The sequence below is a fragment of the Crocuta crocuta genome, unplaced genomic scaffold (assembly GCF_008692635.1).
Source record: "Crocuta crocuta isolate KB4526 unplaced genomic scaffold, BGI_CrCroc_1.0 scaffold619, whole genome shotgun sequence".
Taxonomy (NCBI): domain Eukaryota; kingdom Metazoa; phylum Chordata; class Mammalia; order Carnivora; family Hyaenidae; genus Crocuta; species Crocuta crocuta.
The window spans coordinates 3,548,786-3,574,404 of NW_027533395.1; the positions used below are offsets into that span (position 1 = coordinate 3,548,786).

General features: G+C 40.7%; 1 protein-coding gene across 1 annotated transcript in view; it reads left to right on the forward strand.

The window, feature by feature from the left end:
• Positions 1-25,619, forward strand: part of CFAP58 (cilia and flagella associated protein 58) — a 106,231-nt gene that overhangs the window by 49,508 nt on the left and 31,104 nt on the right. The window contains exons 13-15 of the mRNA XM_077748374.1: positions 1,206-1,429; positions 4,597-4,708; positions 7,013-7,117. Of these exons, the coding sequence (XP_077604500.1) occupies positions 1,206-1,429; positions 4,597-4,708; positions 7,013-7,117 (441 nt within the window). The remainder of the gene's footprint in view (positions 1-1,205; positions 1,430-4,596; positions 4,709-7,012; positions 7,118-25,619) is intronic.

The following is a 25,619-nucleotide window of genomic DNA, read 5'->3' on the forward strand; positions in this document are numbered from 1 at the left end:
TCATCAGCAGACACAACTGTGTGATTCAACTTTTCATGAATCCTCATTCTTCTCTATGATCTTACATTCAATTTATTGGAAGAACAGCAGCAGCAGAAGCCTGTCTTCTGTTGATTAATTATGAAATATTCATTCATTATTCAAGTCATATTTATTAGCATTTACTATCCTCCAGGCACTGGGGACACACTGACCAACAAGAAAATAAGGTCCCTATTCTCAGGGAGCTTACATTCTAGTACAATATAAATATTCACATATAATTGCAATTAAAATCGCATGATTTCAGAGTTAGAAACTCAAATGCATAACTAGGGGGTTAGAAACTTACATACTATCAGGGGCACCTGGGTGGCTTAGTCAGTTAAGCAGCTGACTCTTGATTTTGACTCGGTCGTGATCTCACGGTTTGTGAGACAGAGTCCTGTGTTGGGCTCTGCACTGACAACTTGAAGTGTGCTTGGGATTCTCTCTCTCCCTCTCTCTTCCTGTCCCTGTCCAATTCATTCTCTCTCTCTCTCAAAATAAATAAACATTAAAAAAAGAAACTTAAATAAGCTTTCAGAGATTTGGCAGGTTGAAAAAAAGAGAAGTTGACCAGTGTAAGACAGTAAGGAGTGGTGGAAACTGGTAAGAGCTAGCCCATCATAAAGTCATTCAAATTTTAATATTTATAGGGGTGCCTGGGTAACTCAGTCAGTTAAGCACCTGACTCTTAATTTTGGCTCAGGTATTGATCTCATGGTTCGTGAGTTTGAGCCCCGAGTTGGCTTTGCACTGACAATGCAGAGCCTGCTTGGGATTCTCTCTATCCCTCTCTCTCTGCCCCTTCCTCATTTGTGCTCTCTCTTTCTCTCTCAAAATAAATAAATTTAAAATTTTTATATTTATAAAATAATGGGTTGGGGAAAAGCCAAACCCATGGGCCAAGAATTATTGGATGATGATGATGATGATGATGTTGATGATGATGATGACGACGACAACTGGATGATTTGTTGTTCTCTTTCTGTTTCCAAAGGGACTGCACATGCATGGGAGGAGCCCAGTGTTGACTGTCTAGTAGGATCTTTCCAGTGTTCTGCCCACTGGGTACCTAGCACAGAGGGGCATTTGAGAGATCTTTGACAGAATGAAAGAGGCTGCCATAATGAAAAGCGAGGCTTTTTGTTCCCTGACAGCCATGCCTTTCGGGATTTTTCTAGGTCATCAGTGAGAGAGATATTCTCGGGTCTCAGCTTGTCCGGCGCAATGACGAATTGGCTTTGCTGTATGAGAAGATCAAGATCCAACAGTCCGTGCTGAATAAAGGCGAGAGCCAGTACAACCAGAAGGTGGAGGACATGAGAATTCTCAAACTTGAAATAAAGAAACTTCGCCGGGAAAAGGGAATTCTTGCTAGGAGTGTGGCGAATGTCGATGAACTCAGGTAATAGAAGATCTTTCAGAGCTGACAGTAGTCTGAGGGGAGCTCCTGAAATGACCTTTTGTTCATGCTTGTTGGTCATAGAAAGTCTTTCTCAAGTTGTATAAAATAATTTTTTTATATGATGAAATTATTAGCGAATAACGAGAATAACTTTTCTATAATTCAGAATCTACGTTGTGCCCATTCTATGTCACAAAAGAATGGACTAGCTTCCTCTCAAGGAAATATAAGCGAGGGCAAAAAGATTTTTTAGAAATGTATTCTGGATTTTAAAAAAGAAACTTGAAGACAGACCACAGACAAACTAGTTACAATGCAGGAAATAATTTCCCCCAATGAGCTCTTTAGACTTTGTTTAAGAAGGCAGTGTGCAAGCAATGGAGCAGCAATATTTAAATTTGATCCTGGGAACATTTGCACATCTTTTTCTTGGAATTATATACAGAATGAAAAGAAGAGAAAAATTTAATTTTATCACTATTTGAAAAACTCTGTTTCCGTAGAAGGCAGCCAAAATTTTGTCTCACTCTTGATTTATCTTCTGCAGTTTTTACTTTAGCTTAGTGTGCCTTCTTCTTGCTTTAAATCTTATGTTATACAAGATCTGCTTCCCCTTTGGGAAAACATCACCATGTTTTATATAGGCAATTGCAGGAAACCAAATAAGAGGCCTGGTGTTGTTTAAGTAGCTATCCTTATTCCCCCCAGACTTGTAGATGAACAGTATCCTTGACCACCTTGGGACAAGGACACGGTTTGCATCTGCTTCTTAAATGAATTGGGTTAGAAGATAGTTTTGATATTCAGATGCAGCGAATATATTCAGGAACAGCAAGGGAAGTTGCCACTATCGAGGATGGATCAATACTTTTTATTTATTTTTTTTTAGAGTTGCTCGTATATCAGGTGATGAAAGTAGTACACATTCATTGTAGAAAATCTGGGAAATGCAGAAAAAATATAAAGATGGGATTAGAAAATCACTCATAGGTTTACTACCTAGAGATACCGACCATTGACGTTTCAAAGACAAATGGATTCATTCTAAGTAGCTATTGAATGATCTCAAAGATCATCGCTAAACTTGCCAGCCATGAGTTATTTTTATTATATACACAAAGGACCAAATTCTACCCATTCATTGTCAGTATTGCTGGTTTGTTGGCAATAGATTTTATTTTTCTTTTCAATGGGAGGACAACTTACTAAAGATATTAGAGGCAAGGCGGCATGAATTCCAATCTCAGCCTTGCCACCCACAAGCTGTGTGACCTTGGGCAAATCATTTAACTTCTCTGAGCTTTAGACCTGTAGTTAAAATTAAACAGGAAAACAAACATCATGTGCCTAGCACAGGGTCTAGTACAAAATAAGCGTCAGTAACAATAGCTAATGCTCCTGCCCTCCTCTCTGATGACACTCTAGATAATCGAAGTGTTAAAAATATGCTTTTAATTCTAAGCAGCTTGTTCTGAGCTCCCTGTTGAGTGAACATCGTGCAGTTAATTCTAATGGTTTGTCTTGCTAATGAGGGGAAGTTGTATTATTGGTTTAAATGAAGCAATTAAGTAAAAGAGATGGCTTGGTATTAGTAATCTGCACACCCACAGCAGACAGGACAGATAATAATATCCTTATTGCCCGTCTCTATGTGAGTGTTTGCCTCTTCTCTGCCCCCCAACAAAGCATCTTATTCAATAGGGTGGCAGCCAGCTCACAGGGTACTGTGAATGGCTATAGCACGGTATCTATTCACTGGAGATTCCTGCCGATTGGAGAAGTAGGTTTGAGCCAGGGCTAGTTCTTCAGGACCTTTGCAGCCATCTGTGTAGTTATGGAACATGAAATAAAATATCACTCCTAATTCGACATATCTCAATCCTAGCTGTACATTAGAATTACCAGGAGAACTTTAAAACCCATGAAACCTGGGGCGCCTGGGTGCCTCAGTCAGTTAAGCGTCCGACTTCAGCTCAGGTCATGATCTCACAGTTTGTGGGTTTGAGCCCTGCGTCGGGCTCTGTGCGGATAGCTCAGAGCCAGGAGCCTGATTCGGATTCTGTGTGTCTCTCTCTGCCCCTCCCCCACTTGCACTCTGTCTCTGTCTCTCAGAAATAAATAAACATTAAAAAAATTTTTTAAAAACCTCTATGAAACCCAAGTAACATGCTAGGTGAACTAAGCTGGAGTTCCTATGGGACTAGGTCCAGCCAAAGGTAGGTTGTAAGGCTCCCCAGGTGATTCCAGTGTGCAGGCAGGGTACATTGCACTGCCCAGATTGGTGTCAGGTAATCACCAGAGCCTCAGTGTCTTGCAGTCAGGTGCTGTATTATGAGGTAGAACATAAAAGATATATTGTTCTTTATATGGAGATATTTAGAAGCATTGAAAACGCATATTATAATTCCCCTAATTTACTTCTTCCTTGTTCTTTCTATATACTTCTAAATTCCTTGGCTATTCGGAATCATGATTCTGAAGCTCTGGTCCTTTCTCTTTTCTTTAAAGAGAAAGCTGAATGGGTGCCTGGGTGGCTCAGTCAGTTGAGCATCCGACTTCAGCTCAGGTCATGATCTCACGGTTCGTGGGGTTGAGCCCTGCATTGGGCTCTGTGCGGACAGCCCAGAGCCTGGAGCCTGCTTCAGATTTAATGTCTCTCTCTCTCTCTGTCCCTCCCCTGCTTGTGCTCTGTTCTCTCTGTCTCTCAAAAATAAATAAACATTAGGGGCGCCTGGGTGGCTTAGTCAGTTGGGCGTCCGACTTTCGCTTAGGTCATGATCTCGCGGTTCGTGGGTTCGAGCCCCGCGTCGGGCTCTGTGCTGACTGCCAGCTCAGAGCCTGGAGCCTGTTTCGGAGTCTGTGACTCCTTCTCTCTCTGACCCCCCTCTGCTCACGGTCTCTCTCTCTCTCTCTCCCCCCTAGAAATAAATAAAAATATTAAAAAAAAATAAACATTAAAAAAAAGAGAGAGAGAGAAAGCTGAAGTCTGCTCTCTGTAAGGATTGGTAACATCCGTGTCTGGCCCAGATTGGAGGCTGGTCTTGGTTCATAGATGTCTCCATAATTTCAACTTTTTATGTAAGATGTAGTGTGTAGATAGCCACATGAAGACATGATTTTCAAATGGGTGGAGAATTTCTTTGCAAAAGAAAGTTCGTCTTTTTCAGGCAGGAGTTTTTTCACATGCAAAGAGAATTCTTGAAGGAGAGGACGCGATGCCGAGCCCTGGAGGAGGAACTGGAGAACCCCATGAATGTGCACAGATGGAGGAAGCTTGAGGTAACACCCGGCAGAGCTTTCCTTTCTTCCCCAAATCTCTTCTGCCCCACACAGTGTCCTACCTAAAGCACAGAAGCTTGGTTTTATTTAATACTATGCAAATTGTTACCTAACATGTAAGGCTGGATCAAATGTCAATTGGGTTGTTCCAAAACCAGATAGTTTACTTGGGTTTTGTTTAAAAAGTCTTGGACAAGGGGGCCTGTGTAGATTAGTCAGTTGACCATCCAACTCTTGATTTCATCTCAGTTCATGATCCTGGGGTCATGGAATCAAGTGTCATGTCAGGCTCCTCACTGAGCATGGAGCCTGCTTAAGATTCTCTCTCCTCCCCTCTGCCCCTCTTCCCCAACCCTCTCTCTAAAAATACGATACGATACGATACAATACAATACAATAAAAATACAATACAATACAATACAATACAATACAATACAATACAATACAAAAGTCTTGGACAAATGCCTTCTGTTTAAAGAAAACCCTGGGAAAGATGTAGACTGGCGTCACCAGTTGACATTTTTCTTGTTAATGCAGCTTTTGGTCAAGTGGTTATCCTGAGGCTGCCCATCTTGGATTGGTAATTGCTTTTAGCTACATTGGCCACCAGCATCTATGCTGTCTTTCAGTTGGTCTTTGCAGTTTTTAATTTCCTGCAGGAAATAAGGCACCCCCCCTTTTTTTTTTTTTGAAGGACTAGCATTGTGTTAGCCATACTTTTCTTTTAGGATCTGGGGATATAGCCAAAGTCTCATTGGTAGGTGATGGATAACAAACCTCATATTTTATTTTATGACTTCCTGATGGAAGTTCCAGCCAGCCCTGCAGATAACAGTTAAAGACAAGCTCTGCTTTATTCAAGGGAAAGACGGCCATGTCTTATGGTTGTACCCTGCCACATGGGTGCCAGGAGGGGCATGGGCTACATGAACAATTAGGGTTTGGGGAGGATACAAGTACACGACATAAGAAAAAACAATCAGCCAAGTCAGTTTTTGGTTTTCATTTCTATTTTTTCCTTTTAATGAAGAACCCATTAAAGATAATGCATTATAAATTGTTAGGTAAACATGAGGCCTGAATTTTAACGACATCCACTCTTGCCAGATGAATGTGTGCCAAATTGAGTCCCAGTTTGTGGATATCAGTTGGCACTGCTTAGTATCTCTTAAGCAAAGTCAAAGTCAGTGGAATGTCTTCTCACCGCCTCTTCTCGACCCTCATTTATTCCTCTTTGAATGCCAAGAGCAGTGTCTGTCATTTACTAAACTAACAATAATATGGATGTGTCTGGGGAAGTAGAGCTAAAGACTTAAAACTCATTTACTGTCACATTAGTTTATTCCATGTGTTTTCAAGCAGATCTTTAAGGTTTCCAATTCCATGTCAATTTCTATTTAAAAAATTAGAAAATATCGGGGAGGCAGATGAAAATATTTAGCTGCTAGATTAATTCAAAATGTTACTACAGTTGAAAGCAGAACTTTGGCTCAAAGTCGAGAGGACAGATTATCAATTTATAACTGTAGAGTTTGTTTGAATTGTACACAGATAGTTACTGAAGGTGCATCAAAGCTTCACGGATTGATAACCTCATTTGAGAGCTAAATGCCATGGTTGTGTTTTGCCGCCAATGATTAGCAGAAGTCTACATCCTAGAAACCTTTCCAATCTTAGGCTATAATGAATCTTCTTGTTGGCAATTACCAAAGGAGAATCCTGAGTTTGAATACATTAGGGAACCCTGTCTCATTCATTCGGAAACAGAGGGCATAAGAGGAAAAGCCTCAGAGCATAGTAATGAAGCCACAGGCTTTAGAACCAGGCATGTTTGGGCTTGAATCCAGCTCTGACCCTCACCAGTGTGGGTAAATGACTTAATCCTCTGAGCTTCGGTTGCCTTATCTGTTAAAGGGGAAGACTAACACTGTCTATGTGCCTAAAATCTGTTATTATATGAAAAGCACTTAGCATGGTGTCTAGATGGTGGCAAAGAATCAGGTATAATACATAGTAGCTATCATTATTGTTACTATTAGTATTATCCCACTGGAGGAATAAACATATTTGCTTTCTATTTATTGGCTAACAAGAGCCAATAAATAAGACATTAGCCAAACTTCAGTCTTTTTTGATGGCCATTGCAATCTGTTATGCTTTCTTATATTTTGGTTCTAATTCTCTCTGAATTGGGTCTGCAGGATTTGCAATACATTTTAACAAAACAATACTTATTTTACATAGGGACCTCAGTGCCTTGAACTAATGATAGCTTGGCTGCTTGATTTTGTTCCCTTTGCATAGGCCAGTGACCCCAGTACCTTTGAGCTGATACAGAAAATTCACACCCTGCAGAAACGTCTCATCAGCAAGACGGAAGAGGCGGTTGAAAAAGAGCTGCTCCTGCAGGTAATGCTTTCGTTTTCTGTACTCACTGAGCAAGCAGATTTTCTGAGTATCACCATCTCCAGGACTGTTTTTAGAATTAGTTATTTGGCTGCATTGCATGGCCCATTTTTAACTGTAGATGGCAACAGTGACTCACACACAGAGAACAAACAACATGATTAATTGGTCTTTCATACTGCCATCACTGATATTTCAAGAATTCTGGAAAATTAAGTTGGGTAATGTGAGCTTTTATCCCCCACTTCTCTACAGTTTTATTTGTCAGATTCTTTTAAACACTTTTCTTTATATCTTCATATAATGGGAAATGCGATGATTTTGATTTTGAAAATAAGCTTTCACATAGAGCACAGATGATCTGTCCTCTTGAGGATTTGTGAGATGCACTGGAAGGGAAGACTTCTTTTTGTGAACTGTATGCATTCATTTATCCTGGAGCAATCAGAAATGGCAGTATCCTTTCAGGCCTGTGTCTCTGCAAGACCAGGCTGTCCCCATCATTGTCACCACCATGCCAGATACCGTGTGGGTGGCTTTCCCTACTGGTCTCAGTTCCATTTTACCGTCAGAGGCGTGGGGGTGGGTATTATCACCCCTGATCAGTGGGTGAGGAAGCCGGGCTTCCGGAGTCCCGTGTGGATAAGAATGTTAGCTCCGGTGTTAGGTGGCTTCAGTTGGAATCCCACCTCCGCCAATTTGTAGCTGCATGAGGTTAACCTCTCTGCACCTTGGGTTCATAATCTGTGTTATGGAACAGCAGTAGAACCTGTGGAAAGGGACGTTGTGAAGACGGAAAGAGCTTAGTAGTCTGCTTGGCACACAGTGTCTAATGAATATTAGCAATATTCTTATTATTTATAATTCCAAAGCCCATAATCTTAACTGCTAGGTTATCATTAGTAAGAGCGGGAACTTCGGTATATGAGCAAGGGGTGTTTGTTCCTTCTCTTTTACATTTTACCTTAAAAAGACATTTTCCCTGAAGTTGGGTATATAGTAAGTAGCTTTCCAGAACATAGCTATGCTGAATGGACCCATGGGGGATATTCCTCTTCCTTATGGATGAGACTTTGGAGCCAGAAAGATCTGGTCTTGAATCAGCTCCAGTGCCTGATATTACATGACTCAGGAGACTCACATAAATTCTCCAAACCTTAGTTTCTCCACCTGTTAAATGGGGACGATAATACCAAGTTTCATTATGGGAGGCAGATACTTCCGTTGGAGTATACAACTTAGAAGTCCTGTTGTAAGGATAACCAAGCAGTGCACGGGCACTGAGGTCTGGCAGGCAGTCTGGGCTCTAAGCTGTGACTCCACCAATGCAGCCACAGCCCCACCCCAAGGCCACACAACTGGGAAGTGACAAAGTGGGGACTCACACTAGACAGTCACCTCCAGAGCCCACACTTTCTACCACCGCATTACTTTGCCTCTCTTATTACCACCTTGTTGGCTTTAAAAAGAAGGCAATTTTGTGTTTGCCAAACCTCTGTGATGTAAGCTTGTTTCATATTTCATTGACTGCTCTAATTTTATTAATTCTTTCCTTCTTTGGGCTTTGGATTTATTCTGTTCTTTTTCTACCTGCTGAAGACTGATGCTCAGCTCATTAATGTTAAATCTACTTTTCTATTAGAAGCATTTACAGCTATAATACGTCTTTTAAATGATTTCTTGAGTTCCTTTCCACAGGTTTTGAAGTATGGCATTTTCATTTTCATTTAGTTCTAAATATTTTTTGTTTTCAGAATTATTCAGAATTATTTCTCCTTTGAGAGTAAGTCTTAAAAAGTAGACACTGTTCCTCCTGTGGTAATGAAAAGTACAACTTTAAATTTCCAAATATATATACCTTTGAGTTATCTTTTAGTTACTGATTTCCTACTTTTTTGCATTGTGGTCTGTATTCTACTGATTCTTTGGAATTTGTTGAAACTTGATTTTGTGACCAGCTGAGGTGGTCAGTTTTTGTAACTGAAGCCTGTGTGCTTGAAAGGGTGATGTACTCTCTAAATGTTCACAACTCAGGAGTCTCTATGATGTTCATCAGATCAACCTTCTTAATTGCATTGTCCAGATCTATATCTTTCCTAAGTTTTTTTGTCTGCGTAATCTCTGAAAGAAAGTTTAGAGATTTGTCTATTTCTCACCTTTTGTTTTCCTTTAAGTACATTTTGCATTATGTTCAGAAGTTGAGTAAAATGTTGCAATTGTTATTTCTTCCTGGTGAATTGTCCCTTTAATATTATGCAAGAATCTTCCTCAATCCTATACTTTTACTTACAGAATTGTCTGATATTAATCTAGCTCTCCTAGGGGTTTTTGTGTGTAAGTTCTCTATACTTTTAAACTTTTGGTGTTTTTATATTTTAGGTGAGTCTCTTGTAACTAAAAAAAAAAAAAAATAGAATCTGATATACAGTAAAACCTTGGGGCATAATTTGTTCCAGAAACATGCTTGTAACCCAAAGCACTTGCATATCAAAGCGAATTTCCCCATAAGAAATAATGGAAACTCAAATGATTCGTTCTACAACCCAAAAATATTCATATAAAATGATTACAATACTGTAATATAATACAAAATAATAATAAAAATACATAACATAAAGAAAAATAAACAAATTAACCTGCACTTACCTTTGAAAACCTTTGTGGCTGGTGTGAGGGAGGCAAGAGAGAGGAGGGTTATTGTGTAGGATGACTTTCACTATCATTAACAGAATCACTGTTGGCTCAGTGGAATCTTCTTCTGCATGAGGGTCATTGTATATGCTCACATGGATGTTGACTACAGTATAGTATTAATAAAGTCTTGTCATATACTGTATTTAATGTAATTGGCAATAATGCAGCAGGGGAGAGGGCCTATATCTGCAGGCACCCTGAGCTAGAATGAAGCAAAGCATTCCCAAGCTTACTCTTGTATGGAAAAGCAAAGGACTGTCCATAGGTGCTTTAAAGTGATAAAAATACACTAATGCCAGTTGTGGGTACCTTCTAATGTTCTGAAAAATCACTAATTTCTCTCAAACACTGTGGCCTAAGATCTGAGCATCTGAGTATGGGAGATGATCACCCACAATCCTGCAGAGAGAGAGAGAGAGAGAGAGAGAGGAGAGAGAAAGAGAGAGAGAGAGAGAGAGAAGAGAGAGAGGGAAGAACCATTGGCTCAGTTGTGATCATGTGACATTCGGTGTCATGTACTACTTGTATTGCAAGACATCACTTGTTTATCAAGTTAAAATTAAAAATTTTTAAATTTGCAGAATACTCGCAGAATAAGTTACTCAAAATCCAAAGTTTTACTGTATTTGTCTTTTGATTGGTATGTTTAATCCATTTGTATTTATTGATAAATTTAGGTTTATTTCTACCTACGTATTTTCTATTATTTACCCTGATTTTTTTTTAAGTTTGAAAAAGTCTGTTCCTGCTTTCTATTGGATAAAGTTTTCTTTATCCCTCTTTCTGCCCTCCACCAGTTACTTCTCTCTCATTATTCCCTATTCTCCTTTTCCTGGTTTATCTATTTAGTTTTTCTGAATAGCTGCCACCACTCAATGTAATTCTCATTCTCTCTCTCATGAATTTTTCAAAAATTGAACATGCATAGTGGACATCAAATCTAAACGAATCTACAGTTGATCCATATGCTTATTCTTAACAGTACAAGGACCTGGAGTGCTTTAATGCTAAATACCCACTCCAGTTCTGCCAGCATCAGCCAGCATCATGATTTTATAGAGTCAATGAATATTTATTCAGATTTACCAAGGTGTTTTCCAGTTCATTGTTTTTAATTTAAAAAATATGTATTTATTTTGAGAGAGGGATGGGGTGAGGAGGGACAGAGAGAGAGAGAAGGAGCAAGGGAGAGTCACAAACAGCACAGAGCCCGATGTGGGGCTCGATCTCATGAACTGTGAAATCATGACCTGAACCAAAATCAAGAATCGGACACTTAACTGACTGAGCCACCTACCGTTTTTGAAAAGTTTTTTTTTAAAGTAAGCTCTTTGCTCAACATGGAGGCTTAGACTCAGGACCTCAAGATTAAGGGTCACATGCCCTACTGACTGAGCCAGTCAGGCACTCCCCGTTCTTTTGTTTCTATTTCTTCATATCCTCAGTCCCTTACTTCAAGGTTCTATCTGCTTTTGGAGGGGCATCCTTTCATAGTTATTTCAGTGATAAATTTTTCAGAGGCTAACATTCTCCTTTGCTCATCTGAAAATGTTTTTATTTTGTCCAAACTCATAACTGTTTAAGTCAAAATTCTATTTTCTGTTTGTACTTTGAAGCTGGCCAGGCTTTGTGTTAGTTTCTAGCGATGCCATTGAGAAGTCTGCTATTAGTCTCTTATTCATGCTCCTCTTCAGGCATCTTGCTTTTGCTTCTGCTTGGTTGCTAGCGCTTCCCAGTATCTTTGGTGTCCTGGAGTTTCCCACAATGCATTTGGTATGAACTTAGTTTTGATGATAGTATTTAGGACTCGCTGTGTTTCCTGAATCTGAATCTGTCTTTGAACAGTATCTCCTTTATCTTCTTTATTCATTCCTTCTGGAACTCTTACCAGATATAGGTTGGGTTTTCTCATTCTTTATTCCTTATCTACTGGCCTCTTTGATATTTTTCTTCTCTTTATTTCTTATGTTACTTTATCTCAGCTTTATCTTCTTATTCACTAAATTTCTCTTAAGGTGTGCTTCTCTGCTAGTAGCCAGTTGAACAAGACCTGTTTTCAATAAATGTATTTTTATTTTCTGGAGTTTTTTTGTTGATAGTGTGTCTTGATTTTTCTTATGTTTTTGTTCCTTCCTTAATGTCTTCAAGTAATTTAAACATTTATTTTATAGTCTTCATCTGATTGTTCTATTATTTGAAGACCTTGGAGGTCTTTCCTATTGTGTATTATGACTGCTGACTTTCATTCATGGTGTGTTATTTTTCCTTTTGTGTTGTAATTTTGGATTGTGGACTCATTTTCAGAAGGGATTTATTTATAGGACTCAGAAATGGTTCAGGTTAAGGGTATGTCCTTTCATTTGTTTCTGTCAGGTGCCCTAGGAGTTATGAGTTACTTAAGATTTTTTTTATGTTAAATTCTCACCTTGGAACTCCCTTGACTACTTGGTTCATGTATATTAGAACCGAAAGCTCTTGTGTTGAAAGAGCCATGGATATAAGTTTTATAGACAGCCAAAATTTTTTTCCCCACTCAAAACCCAGGAGAGATTGTTAGGTTTCTTTGTGGTCTTACTGTACCAGTGGGTGGATTTCTATCTATTTTCTCTTTTCACTGAGGGTGTAACCCTTTTAAGTCCCTAACTTTATGTGGAGGAGTCTCAGTTCCAATTTACCCACTTCACACAGGCCTAGAACCTCATATTTCATCCTTTTATGACCATTAAAACACAAGCCCGTTGTTTAGTGAGTCCAGCCATTTGTCCCGCTCAACCCCCAAGAGGTAGCTGCTCTTATATGCAGTTCACCCTCTGAGTTTGATACCTGAGGATCAAACTACTTGCAAATTCCATTTGGTGATCAAAAGAATGTGTTGTTTTACTCAGCAGGTCTAATGCTTATTGGTCTTTGGCTTTCAGATATTTAGTCTGCCATATTGCCATAAGTAAAAGTTTCTTGTTTTCTCTAATCCCTAGTTTTCTTAGCCATAAAATGAGAATGATAATAGCACTTGCCCACAGAACTGAATGTGTTAAGGACATAAAAAGATTTGCCAGTGTGCTTAGTTATCCTTAACAATGTTCTCATTAACATTATTATTATTATTATTATTATTAATCACAAAATAGTTTTTCACGGTTTCCAAAGTTTAACATCCAGCCTTACTGCTTTTTATTCAGTTTCTCATTTAACCTTTCTTTTGGATGGTTGGGTTGCCCTGTGCCTTCTGTGAGTTTCCTTCTGGGGCTTGCACATCTCCAGACAATATACTTTATTATCTTGGGGAAGCCCCAGGTGCTCCACTGGATTTGACAGCTACTCAGTTTCCTCTGTTTTATTAAATTATTCGAGAAATTCCCTGTACTTAGAACATTTTACAATTAGGAAGGTTTTTGGTTGAATTCTTCTGAGTATCAGAACATTTGCTAAATGACTATTTAATCTGTTGCATGGTGATGAAGAGACCCCATCATTTACCAGCAGCAGATAAGATAGAAGCCTACATACCCCCAATAGACTGTGAGTTCTTTGAGGAAAGGCACTTGGTAATTCATCTCTCTAACCTCAATGCCTGATATGGTAGCAGGACACGCAGGAAGTACTCAATAATGATGGACAGGCTTGCTGCCTGGGCAGCTCCTACTCAACCTTTAGGCTTCAACTTAAATGCTGTATTTTCAGGGTGGAGGGGCCCTCTTCCTAGGTTTTGTCTCCTGGTACATGTTCCCATATTTTGAATTCTCTTTCATGCCCTCTAAACATTTGTAATGAACAAAATAATTATAATTGTGTGTTTAAAGACTCCTGCTGGACCACAAGATTTCACAAAGGCAGTGCCTGTGTCTGCCTTGACGATCATTTTATTCCTCGTTCCTTGCCCACAGGTAGATATTCATTTAGTGACCGATTAAATGTTGGAAGAACAGTGGTCCTTCAGTAAGTGGTATGTCTCATAGCCATTTAAGTTCTATCTTTGAGCTCTGACAGGTTGTGGGAATTATTCTTCCTGTTGCCTTCGCGTTTTTGTTACTAACTTCTAACTTTTAGGGGCCTGGTATTTACTGTGGGTTTATGGACCTATAAACGTGATGCAAACTGTCAGTGTCCTTTCTGTGTGCTGATTCATGGGGTGTGCTCGAAGTTCTCCCCTTGCTCAGGGTTAAGGTGAAAATGGTTCTTGAGCTTGACTTTACAGCTTCAGTGATAAGATGAAGAAGTCTATATTCTTGCCAGAATTGGAATCTAAGGTGTGAATGTGAAGAATTTCCTTTCTTTTGCCCACTAATCTACTCTCCACTTCAAGGAAGCAAGGGCCATGCAAGCATACCTGAGACGTGCCTCCTGGTTGGCTCTTCTTTCTGTTTTTAATGCATGTATCCCTCATTTATTCTGAATCCCTCATGTTAATGACTTCTATAAAAAACAAAAAAGCATCTGTAGGCTGAGGCAGGCATCCGTTTCATGAGTAACTGCTATCCATTGCCCAAGTATCAGTATGTCATCATCACCACCATCATCATCATCAAGATGGGATTCCAAATAACAGCATACAGCATGATAGCATTACAGTAGGAAGCTCTAACCTCTTGCCAGAGGCACTTAAACACACAAGAAGCATACACATATTGAGTAGCAAGCTCAAATATACCCACCCTTAGGGCCAGTAACAAGAAAAAGCATAGTAAAACTGTGTGTCATGATCAGAAATGGCAACATGGAATGGACAAGGGCCTCAGAATCACAGGCAAAAGGGAGTGGTGGAGACTGCAGTACATAAGGGCCTGCGGGTGCCATTTCTAGGAAGCAGCTCACCCTATGCTAGTTAGTTGCGCTCTCATGTCATCAGATCTTTAATTTTTTAAGAATAACTTGAAGTGTGTATTTTTATGCTCCCTATACTTTTAAATATTGGAAACTTCAGAACATTGTATGGACTTCCCAGAAACACATTTTCCAACCATCCTTGACCCATAGGAGGCTGGTTTGCAACCTCTAGCTTCAAGGCCCAGGAGTGAAAAAGACTTAAAGAAACAGCAGCAGCACAGTCAACTTTACTTGTTTCAATATCTTTGATCTAGCCCTTTGTCATGATTCCCTGACGGAAGCACAGAGCATAAGAATCAAAAAGGAAAGAGGAGATGAGGAGGGAGGAGGAGAGTCTCCAGGTGGTTTGCAGTGATGGACAGTCAGAGGTGAATGAGGCTGGGTTCCTTCCAAAGAGGCAAGCAAAAATGTGGAGAAACCTGGGGTGTGTTTTGTGGGGCAGCCATGGGTGGGATTAATGGAAGATGGACCTCCTTAAGATGTATTTTCCCCTGCTGCTAGTGTCTCTGTCTTGATTTCCTTTTACAAGCTTCTCTAAAACAGAAAAGGAATTTTGTGAATTGTTAAAAAGACCAAGGTTGCTTCCTGACCCTCTAATGCACTGACAGCAGATGTATTGCTGGCATTCATTCAGCTAACAGTTACTGAATACCGTTAATGTGCCAGGGCACCTGGAGGTTTCAGGGTTCCACTTGATCTTGGTCTTGGAAGACCTTGTGGCTCTGCAAACATAGTGCAGTGTGACAAGGGCTGTGATTCTGTATAGGATGCTATGGGACCCTGGGAAAAGACCTTTGGTGTGGTCATGGGTCTCTGTGGATTCCCCAAATTAGAGACCGAGACAGGGCTTGGCTTCTGGTAGTTTGGGAAGTGGTTTCGGGAAGTTGGAGTGAGGGAGCAGGAGAGTGAGACTGAGAAGGAGGAAAAGCCAGTAAAGGGAGGGAGACAGCTGGTTGCTCTGTGGACATCTCAGTTCCAGTACCACTGGAATTTCTCTGAGGGTCCACACTGACACCACTGCAGAATTGTCCTGTTAAAGGAGGGGAGGCTGGGACATTGTTCATTGACTCCCATTCCCCACTGGTTGAAAGTTGTTCCCAGGGGCATTGGGCTGCTTCTAAAGAAGATTGAGATACTTTAGTTATATCCATGCCCACATTTGAGGAGACCCTGGCCTGAGGCAGAAAAGCTGACTCCATGTGCACTTGAGGCCGAAACTGCCAGAGTGTTCCAGGAAATGGTGGCCATGTCAAGTGCACCAGGAATGTCAGCCATAGCTGAGATTTCTAGATGGACTGACTGAGAGGATGAGACTTAGGGCTGTTGAAGGAGATGAGGTTTCCTGACAGGTCATGAAGACCAGAAACCGGGAGACCCTCTTCCTCTCAGGCCCTTGCTCACTTAGCTTCTCACTGGAGAGATAAATTGCCAGTCTAACTTTAGATAAGGCAGTGGGCATTTTCTTAGCCACATTTCCTCTTGGTCTTCTTCCATTCCAACCTCCTGGTATCTAGTTGATATCCAGTAACCAGATGCCATGGTCAGGCTGTGGTTCATTCAAAAGAGGGTGCTCCGAATTTGCTCTAATCACAGTCATCTTTTATGATGATGCCTGTGCCAGTGGGCTCTATGCTTTACCCACACAAAAACCTCAGGGGTTATGGTGAGTGCATGATGCATGATTCACCTGAGGAGATGGTACAATTTGGGGGAAAGGAAACAAACTTGACCCCTACAACATTAACACTGAACTGTCATACCCAGTGCATTCATTTTACAGATGAGAACACTGAAGCATTTTTCATAATATGTAGAATAGTGACGTATCACTGGAAGAGTTCAGGACTTCAGGGGTTTATGATGCATGGGAGCACACTATCTAACAGAGTGACAGATTAAATGACCCCAGTGAGAAAAGGACTCTGGTGAAGTACAGGTTTGTGTTGCTTAGGAAATTGCTATATGCATTCTTGATTGTTTCTTGTGCCTAGATGTCCAGGGAATGGGCATGTCCCTTAGATGAATAAATAATAAACTGAACTGGAGAACTGGAAATCACTGCTTGTATTTTGGCATCTGGGTCCTGCCCTTTCAGGGTGAACTTTCTCCCTAATTTAATTTTATAACTGACTAGATATACATCCGGTTTACTTAATTGTAAAATGGCTTGGGTGAGAGGAGAGTTTGAATGGATCAGCACAAGTCATTAGCTATGCAGGGGAACAAACCTCTTATGGTACATTTTTAGATAAATCTTCATTTTTCCTGATCTTTTGATTATCTTACATTTATTGGACATTTACCATGCATTAGGCATTCCTCTAAATGTTTTATATGTGGATTACTTCATTTCTTCATCCTCACAACCCTATGAGATGAGAGCCACCACCGTTCCCCTTTATAGGCAGGAAATATGAGGCACAGAAAGGTTGGGAGACTTGCCCCCAGGGCCACACATCTGGCACCTGGTGGAGGTATGAATCTAACTTCAGCAGTCTGGCTCCAAAGGCTCTTGACTATGGAAAACCATAGCCATGGATTCATCTTGTGTATAGTCCACTTTGGTTATTAATGGGCAGAATCACGTTTTTCACTGTGTCTTGGGCCTGACTACACTAAGCCTACTCCCAGGACTTGAGCTATTGGCATTACCTGAGAACTTTTTAGAAATGCAAAATCTCAGGACCTTCCCAGGCCCAGTGAATCAGAATTTGCATTTGAACAAGATGCCCAGGGGTGCAGGATATGGGTTCGTAAGGAAGAGTCCTTGGGGCCCTAAAAGGTGTCATCCTTTCTTTGCTCCAAAGCAAGAGTGATGATTCAGGAAGGAGCTCCATGCCTCCTGGTTACTAGGCACACCATCTTGCTAGTTGCCTAACCTTCCAACACTTCATATCTTCTCTGAAACCTGAAACACTTGTCTAACACTTAGAACTCACCATCTTATCAGCATCTTTCGGTTATTGCAAAGATGAAGGGAAAGAACGGTATAAAGAGGAATACCAGTGGCCATAAGAATTGGCCACTGATCAGAAAAAAAACCATTATTTCTGGTTTAGAGCATGAGAAACTACTTCACACTCTGGTCCTCAGCTCCTGAACTCCAGAGACTGAGATCTAGGAAGAAATGGACAGATGAGCACATCCAGGGTTTGAAGCATGTTTTAGGGCCCCATAAACTCTCAAAGGCTAGTGCTGTTATTATGAAAAGTCTAGAATGTTTCTTTGTTGATAGAGACATGAGAAACTTCAGTCCTGTTTGATGGTAGCCTGGATGGATTTGGCAGAAACTGCCAGGAGTTTTGAAGAGTGGAGGGAAATGGCAGTCACAGCTCACATTTATAGCATACTGAGTACGTGCCCAGACACCCTATGCTACAGCATTTTGCTTTCACTGTATCCACGGGAAACCCAGATGAGGCTGGTGCTGTTATTGTTTATGTTTCACAGAGGAGGGAACTGAGGCTTCAAAACAAAACTTGCCCAAGAGTTTACAGCTAAGATAAGCCAGAGCTGCAATTATACACCAGGGTTTGGTAAATGATAACCCAACATGGCCCACACCAAGAATGGGCTTTATGTATTGAAATGGTTAGAAAAAAATGTAAAAGAATCATCATATCTCATGACATAAAGAGATGAAATGCACCTCAAATTTCTGTGTTCATGAAACAAGTTTTATTGGCACACAGACACACTCATCTATTTATGTATTACCTATGGCTCTTTTCATGAGACAGCAGCAGAGCCAGGTAGTTGTGACAGAGACCCACCAAGTCCATGAAAGTAACTATCTGGCCTTTTACAGAAGAGACTCACTGACCCCACTTATAGACCTTAGTCATTGGAAGCCAGACTGGAACCATTCACCACTGTTCTATGGTGCCTCCCAGTAAAATCATCGAACATTTCATTTCTACGACTACTTCCAACTTCCCTAATTCCAAAGGAATTGTTCAACTATTAAAGAACTGTTTTAAGAGGTGGAAGGCAGAATTCCAATATTGCATCCCAGTCACTTGGTGGTGTAGCCTGCGCCAAACATCATTCTTGCCTGCTCTGTTCATGGATAACTAAGTGGTCACCCTCACCAAAGCTGAGCTGGAATTGTTGGAAATGCTCCCTTACCAGAGAGACCGAGGGACAGAAAGGCACAGCAAAAGCTGCTGGCTAGAAGCCCATCTGCAAGTTTTTGTTCTATTCCAAAATCAAGGGGAAGAAGAAGGAGTTAGGAGGGGGAAATACCTCCAGCAGACTTGCTGTCCTCACCAAAGAGTATTGAAAGTGTTGGGAATAGTTAAAGGGAGCTTCTTCCCAGCGTGTTCTTTGTGGCAGCTTCTCCGCTGCCACCTTGTCCTGTGACTTCCTGGGGGATGTCTGCTTTCCTGAACTTGCTCCTCGCGTGTCAGGGAGGATGGAAGCAGCAACTGGAGAGGGGTTGTTCAGAAAAAAGAGGGCTAATGCTGGTCATAAACAAGATGTGTGCACATCCATGTAGCCTGCCTGTGGAGAGGGGCTACATGCCTGTCTGCATCTGGATTGTATTGTGTGAACACTTAAGAGGGTGGGTTCCAGAGCAGCTGGTTCGTGATCTTATAGCATCCCAGCAACCCCTAATATCTGATGGGCACATTGTCAAAGTGCTTTCCGTGCATTGGCGTATTCACTGGTTCCCAAACACTGATCTGGGGACGAGGGGGATGTATATGTTCCCAAACAAGTGTTTCCTTGGTTTGTAATGTAACGAATACAATGGCTGTGTAGCATAAAGTTCATTTTGTTTTTTTTTTTTTAACTTTGGGGAACTGGAGTTTCTTCCCCACCACTGTGTTCTTCTTTCTTACTTTTGGAGATGTAAAATGTTATTATTTTTTGAAATGGCATTCTCTTTTATCTTTTGTGCATTCCTTTCCTTTATGAAATGCTTGCTGAGAGCTCCTGACGAGGTGCTACCTGTTGAGAGAGTGGATCCTATTGTTAGATTACTACCATTTGAATCTTGTCTCTGCCATGAGATCAGAGCCCCTGGGTGGCTTACTTAACCTGTCTGTGGTAACTCGCTTCCTCATTTGTTAAGTAGGGATAATAATCATAGCTATCTCATAGGGTTGTTGGAGAGATTATATTAATATATGTAAAACATTTAGAAATAGCCCCTGGACCACAGCAAACACTACATTAGTATTATCTATTAGTCTTTTTCTATTTCATGTTAAAACTTAGCAAAGGAAGAAATCAGTAAGATTATGCTGGTCCTTTTGACATCGTGGGGGGGGGAGTTATTAAAATCTAAGAAATCTAGAATGAAGGAGCCACTACTTCACCTCTTCATCCTCACAATGGACCCATTTAACAGATGAAGGAGCTAAGGTTCAGAGTGGTGTATGTACCCTCCCAAAATGTCTGCCAGTCTTAAGAAAGAGTTTGACCATGGAAGGTCAAGCAGGACCCGCTGGTTTCCTTTGCGGGAGCAGGCTTTTAATATGCAGATGTTTGGGGCTTTTCTTAAAATTGTGTTCAGCTTCATTTAAGATGAATAAGTTTCTCAACCTGTGTGCCTTCACACTTGCCTACGTGTACTTAATGTGCTCAATTATCACAGACCTTCTTCTCTTCCCTCTCACTAGTTCTCTGTAAATGTGCCGGTAATAACTTCCCGAGGCGTTAGAGTCTCGCACACATTAGGAGTTTCTTAAAGAGAGATTGGCTCTGGTAGGCTCCATTAGGCAGGCAGAGGTTAAAAACAAGTTTATACCTTCGGCTGTGAGGATCTTAAACACTTGTAATTTCAGCTCACCCAAGGAGATACGCAGCTGACTGGTGCACTAGATTTTTGATTTGCTTCGCAAGGGTTTTATTCATTTTACTTATTTGGAAACAAGTGATTTTCAAAAGGGGCTATCTTGACAGATGCCCTTCTCCTCACTTTTGTTTTCATCTCAACATTAAGAATTAGGTTGGGGCAGTTAAAATTCTCAGGAATCCCAAGAAACAGCAGGCCTGATTTCAGAGGTTTCATTAACAAGAGACAGAAAGGTGTTAACTGCGCAGCAGACTCCAAATGTCTTCCCTCTCCTCATGGGAACACTTTCTCTGCTCCCAAGAAGAAAGGAACCTCTGCCCAACTTTCCACCTATTTTCCAGCCCTTCCATGACTCCTTTTTCCTCCCCACCCATGTCCCCCCAAGACTGGAAAGGGAGGCATTGCTAACCTGATTAGCACATAATCACAAGAGGCTTGGGCCACATATTGCTGGTGGGCCAGGCCGTTATGCGTTACATAGCCCCTGCCCGTGTGTGGAAGCTCTCTGGCTCTCCTAGTCACTGTGTCCTAGGTCAGCGTGTTCTTTGTGGCAGCTTCTCCGCTGCCACCTTGTCCTGTGACTTCTTGGGGATGTCTGCTTTCCTGGGCAAGACCCACCATGTCCACTGTCCATTCCAACTCCTGTCTATCTTTGACTAGGTGTAAGCCTTATTGGGTGCATTCTGCCTGGCCTTCTGGGCTTTAAGAAAGGGAGAGTAGGTCTCTTGGTGCAGATAATTTCCCAGCCCAATGGATTAAAGAAGGCTTTCATGGGGAATAGTGTGTGCGTGTGTGTGTGTGTGTGTGTGTGTGTGTGTATCATGTAGAAAAGCCTCGTGATTAATAGCTAAGACTGTGAAGCAAATCAGATTTGTGAGTTCAAGCTCACTCCTAATAGTGTGTGACCCTGAGCAAGTTACTTAACTTGAACTTCAGTTCTTGATTTGTAAAATACAGATAATAATAATACCTTTCATATGAGGTTTTGTGTCAATTAAATGAGATTGTCTTTACCAAGCCCACAGTCCAACACATGCATTTAATACGTGTAGCTGCTAATGCCTTGACATCGCACTTTGGATGTAGATTTTAGAAGGATCTCCAAAACAGAGCTTATGAGCAGCTTAGTGTAGCAATTCAGCATTTCATATGTACACTTACTTTCAGGAATAATCGCTAGGCCCATTCATCCTTAGGACTGCCTTTCCCTTTCCCTTTATGGTGGTTGGCCCATAAATTTGTGTGCTCGTGGAAAGGTTCTCTGATGACCTTGGTATCAGTTAGCTTTTGCTGTATAACAAACCAATCTAAAACCTAGCAGCTTAAAACAATAATCATTTATTAGGCCCGATTCTATCAGTTGGCAATTTGGGCTAGGCTCAGCTAGCCAGTTCTTCTGTTGGGCTTGCCTGGCCCCACTCATGTTTCTGCAGGCAGCTGGCGGTTGCTAGGAGCTGGTTGATCTAAGTGGCATTATTCACATATACAGTGCGGTTGATTCTGGCAGTTGGCTGGGGTGATGTCAGCAGATGAACTGCATCTCTACCAGGTTGGCCCACGTTGATTTTCATGATAGTCTCAGGGTTTTTAAGAGAAGCAAGAAAGGATAAGCCTCCATATGGGTCTGGAGGCTCCATTTGTGTCATACTTACTATTGTCCCATTGACAAAAGCAAGTCACATGGGCCAAGGTAAATGTGCGAGAAGACTATATAGGATCATGGACACGTGCAGCCATTATTGCAACGATATACCCCAATTTCTTATCTTTGGTGAGTTTGAATGGAAATACTTTACATTTAGGCTTTCAAGTGATACAAGATTTCTTTTTTACTTCTTTGTCAGATATGGTATTTTAATGTGCCTGGCATCTGGTTGCACTCCTTCGATTTTATTGCTGACATGTTTTTCTTTTCTTTAATCTTTTATTCCCTTTATTTGGGAAATTATAGTTTGCTGCAGGACATAGTTCTTTTTATAGGAGAAACAGCTGTGATGTCATAACTGAGCACATTTCCTTAGGGATATGCATTTATCCCCATGCATTTGGAGAAATGATCCACAATCCATTTGTTCATTTCTATTTTGGTGTCTGACTTCCCATTGAATCAGAGCAAATATGAGAGCCAAAAATGTATTAGATGATAAATTAATCTTCAAAGAATGATATTTACTATTTTCTTTTGATTTCTAGTTATTGAGCTCTAAAAGCTGAGGGAATATTAAAAATAATTATCTTTCTTTTATAAAGGTCAGTTGGAAGTTTCACAAAACCAATTGAGAAGGAGAATCATATGAGTTTTTGATGTCAGGAACTATTCAACTTTTTTCATTAGAGGAGTGTTTAAGCAGGAATTTTTAAAAAAAGAAAACCAAATACAATAATATGACTAGTAACTGAAAATGGAAATAAATAGATTACTTAGAGTCCAAACAAAACATTTTCAATAAAGAATTTCTCAGTGGAACATTTAGATTCTTATTGAATCTGTACACAATTATATCTTGCTCCCCAAACAAAACAGATTTTCAATGATAAATGTTTTTGGACAGCAGCAAGATTCAATTCAGTTCATTTCAAGATGCAGATTTATTTGTGAAATTAGTAGAAAATAGGTGCCAACTGGGGGGAGTCCTATCTATCTTTAGCTGCTCTGTTGGTGTTTCACCCAGAAATACCTCAGAGATAGAGGTGCCTCTTGCAAGGATGAGAAAAATTGCAGCTGGAGCAGAAATTAATTTGTATTTATAGTCCAAACACCTACATGAATCCTTAATCTGCTTTTTTATGATTTTAGGGGAATTTATAGAATCGTTTAGATTGGAAGAAATCTCTAGTGGGTCATCAAGTTTCCTCTCCTTATAATGGCAGCACTGATTTTATTATCCTTAAAGCAGCCCTGATAGATGGGTGTCAAGTCTGGCTCATGTTTCATGCATTTAAAAATGTATATTCCCTAGCCTGAGCATATTTAATGTGTAGGAGACAGACTGAGAGCTGCCTATATGCCCAGGAGAACTTTTCTGAGTTCCTGACACGCAGTCTCCTCTGGAACAGATGCCAAATATGTAGCATATTAAGCATTATATTGATGCCATCAAACTAAGCTTGCTTTTGGCTTCTGACAATTGGAAATATTTTTCCTAGTATGTATAGGGACTGAGTGTGCTATCTGTTCTGAGATGATAATAGAAGACCATTCCCTCTTAAATCCTTTTGTCCTGCACATGTCCAAGGATGTACCATCTCCACCTGGTAGAGAGCCTGGCTGGAAGACCAATTATGAGCCAAAAGTTATTTTGGGGTATCTCTAGTGTCTGCAGAAGTTTGTGAGACATAAAGGAATATAAGACATGGTCCTTATGTTTAAGAAATTTATTTTCTGTTTCAGAAGATTTTTGAGGTATATCTGGGAAAAAATGAGACTGGTCTCTATGAGCAGTGTGTAAAAAATGTAGACTATCACTTTATGGTTCCACTTAGTGAACAATACCCAATTATGCATCATTACATTATACTGGGTACTGACAATAGTCAGTGTCAAATTATGCAGAAGAGATGCTGTCTAGGAGAGAATATAATATGGTGTTTGTTGTTTAAAACAGCTGTAAGTGCCAAAGGGGTAAGAGTAGGGGAGATGAATAAGAACTGGCTTCCTGACGGACAAAGAAGATGTGATTGGGCTGGACTTTGATCTGGTAAAATTCCTTATCCAGCCATTGCCTAAAAATATGTGTTGAAGGAGAATGCGATAGCAATTGAGAGCTGAGATCTAGTTTTGAGTCCTGGTTTTACCAGTGCCAACTTTGTGACCTTGCACAAGAAACTCACCCTCTTAGAGCCCAGCTGTAGAATTGTGAATGGTCAGTGTAATAGAACCTGGCTCATGGGGTTGTTGTGAGGACTCAGTGAGATAACTCATTTAAACTGCCTAGGACAGAGCTAGTCATGCAGGGTTGTAAGAGCTAACTGCATGTGATGTTGATGGTATTGATATAGAAAAGACTTGTGGAAGCACATGGACAGGGTAATGGAAAGTTTTCCTGAAGGGGGCATATTTGGAAACAAGTGAAAAGGGCATTTTAGGCTGAGAGAAAATGAAGAGTCCAAGTTCTGAGATGGGGTATGTTTGGAGTGTGGAGATGGGGCAGGCTACCAGGGACACAGAACTGGCTATTTGGTATTGGACAGTATCTTTGAATGTGTTAGGTGGGGATCAATTACATGGTTTTAGAGACCATCCATAGGCATTCAACTTGCTCCAGTAGACTTTATGGACTAACTGTGATAATGGCCACAACTCCCATGGTAGAGGTTACAGGTTTTAAATGCCTATTGTGTTATTATGTGTCCAATCCTGTGATAGGTCTTTTATGTTATGTATTATTTTTAATTCTTATAATAATGTTTACTGTTTATGTATTAGGCCTGTTTTACAAATGAGGAAACTGAGGCTCAGAATGATTAAGTAATATGGTCAAAGTCACAGAGCTAATCAGTGGCAGAACTGGGTCTCAGACCCATGCAGTCTCTGGTTAGAGGTGAATCCGTATTCTAGCCCAGTTTGGTTAGCCTTCCAAGCCTATGTTCTTCAGGATATTAACTCTCAGAGGAGAGGCACAGTAAATGTGACCAGGAGGGAAAAACAAAGGGACAAGGGTCAGGGTCTGGGTTGAAGAAGTAGCCAAGAGACAGTTGCGATTTGGGCCCAAGTTACTGAGGATATTGGTAAGAGACAGGCACTGGGGATGAGGAGAAAGGAGTAAATCCATGAGATCTTTAAAAAGACCAACTTAAAGGACTTGAGAGTTGAATGTTTGTGAAGGTTAAGGGAGAAGAGTCAGAGTGTTTTGCAGTTTTCATCCTGGTCAGTGATAACTCCCTGGGTGCGGCAGCTGACTCATGGCCTTGGGACACAGTAGCTACACCACACCCCTCCTCTTGCTCCTGTTCCCTATTCCCATGAGGCTTCCCAGGCTGAAACTTGGAATAGGAGGCTCTTTAAACCTTGAATGGAAGATGAAAATAAAACAGAAACAAGGAAGAAAACCCATGTCACATAAAGGCTGCAAACAGTTACTATCACAGAAAAGCTAAAGACTTCAGTAATCTTTTCATATCATTTCACTCATCAAGGCAACTGTGCCTCTGGTAGGGATTGCCAGTTAAGGTGAAACAACTCTG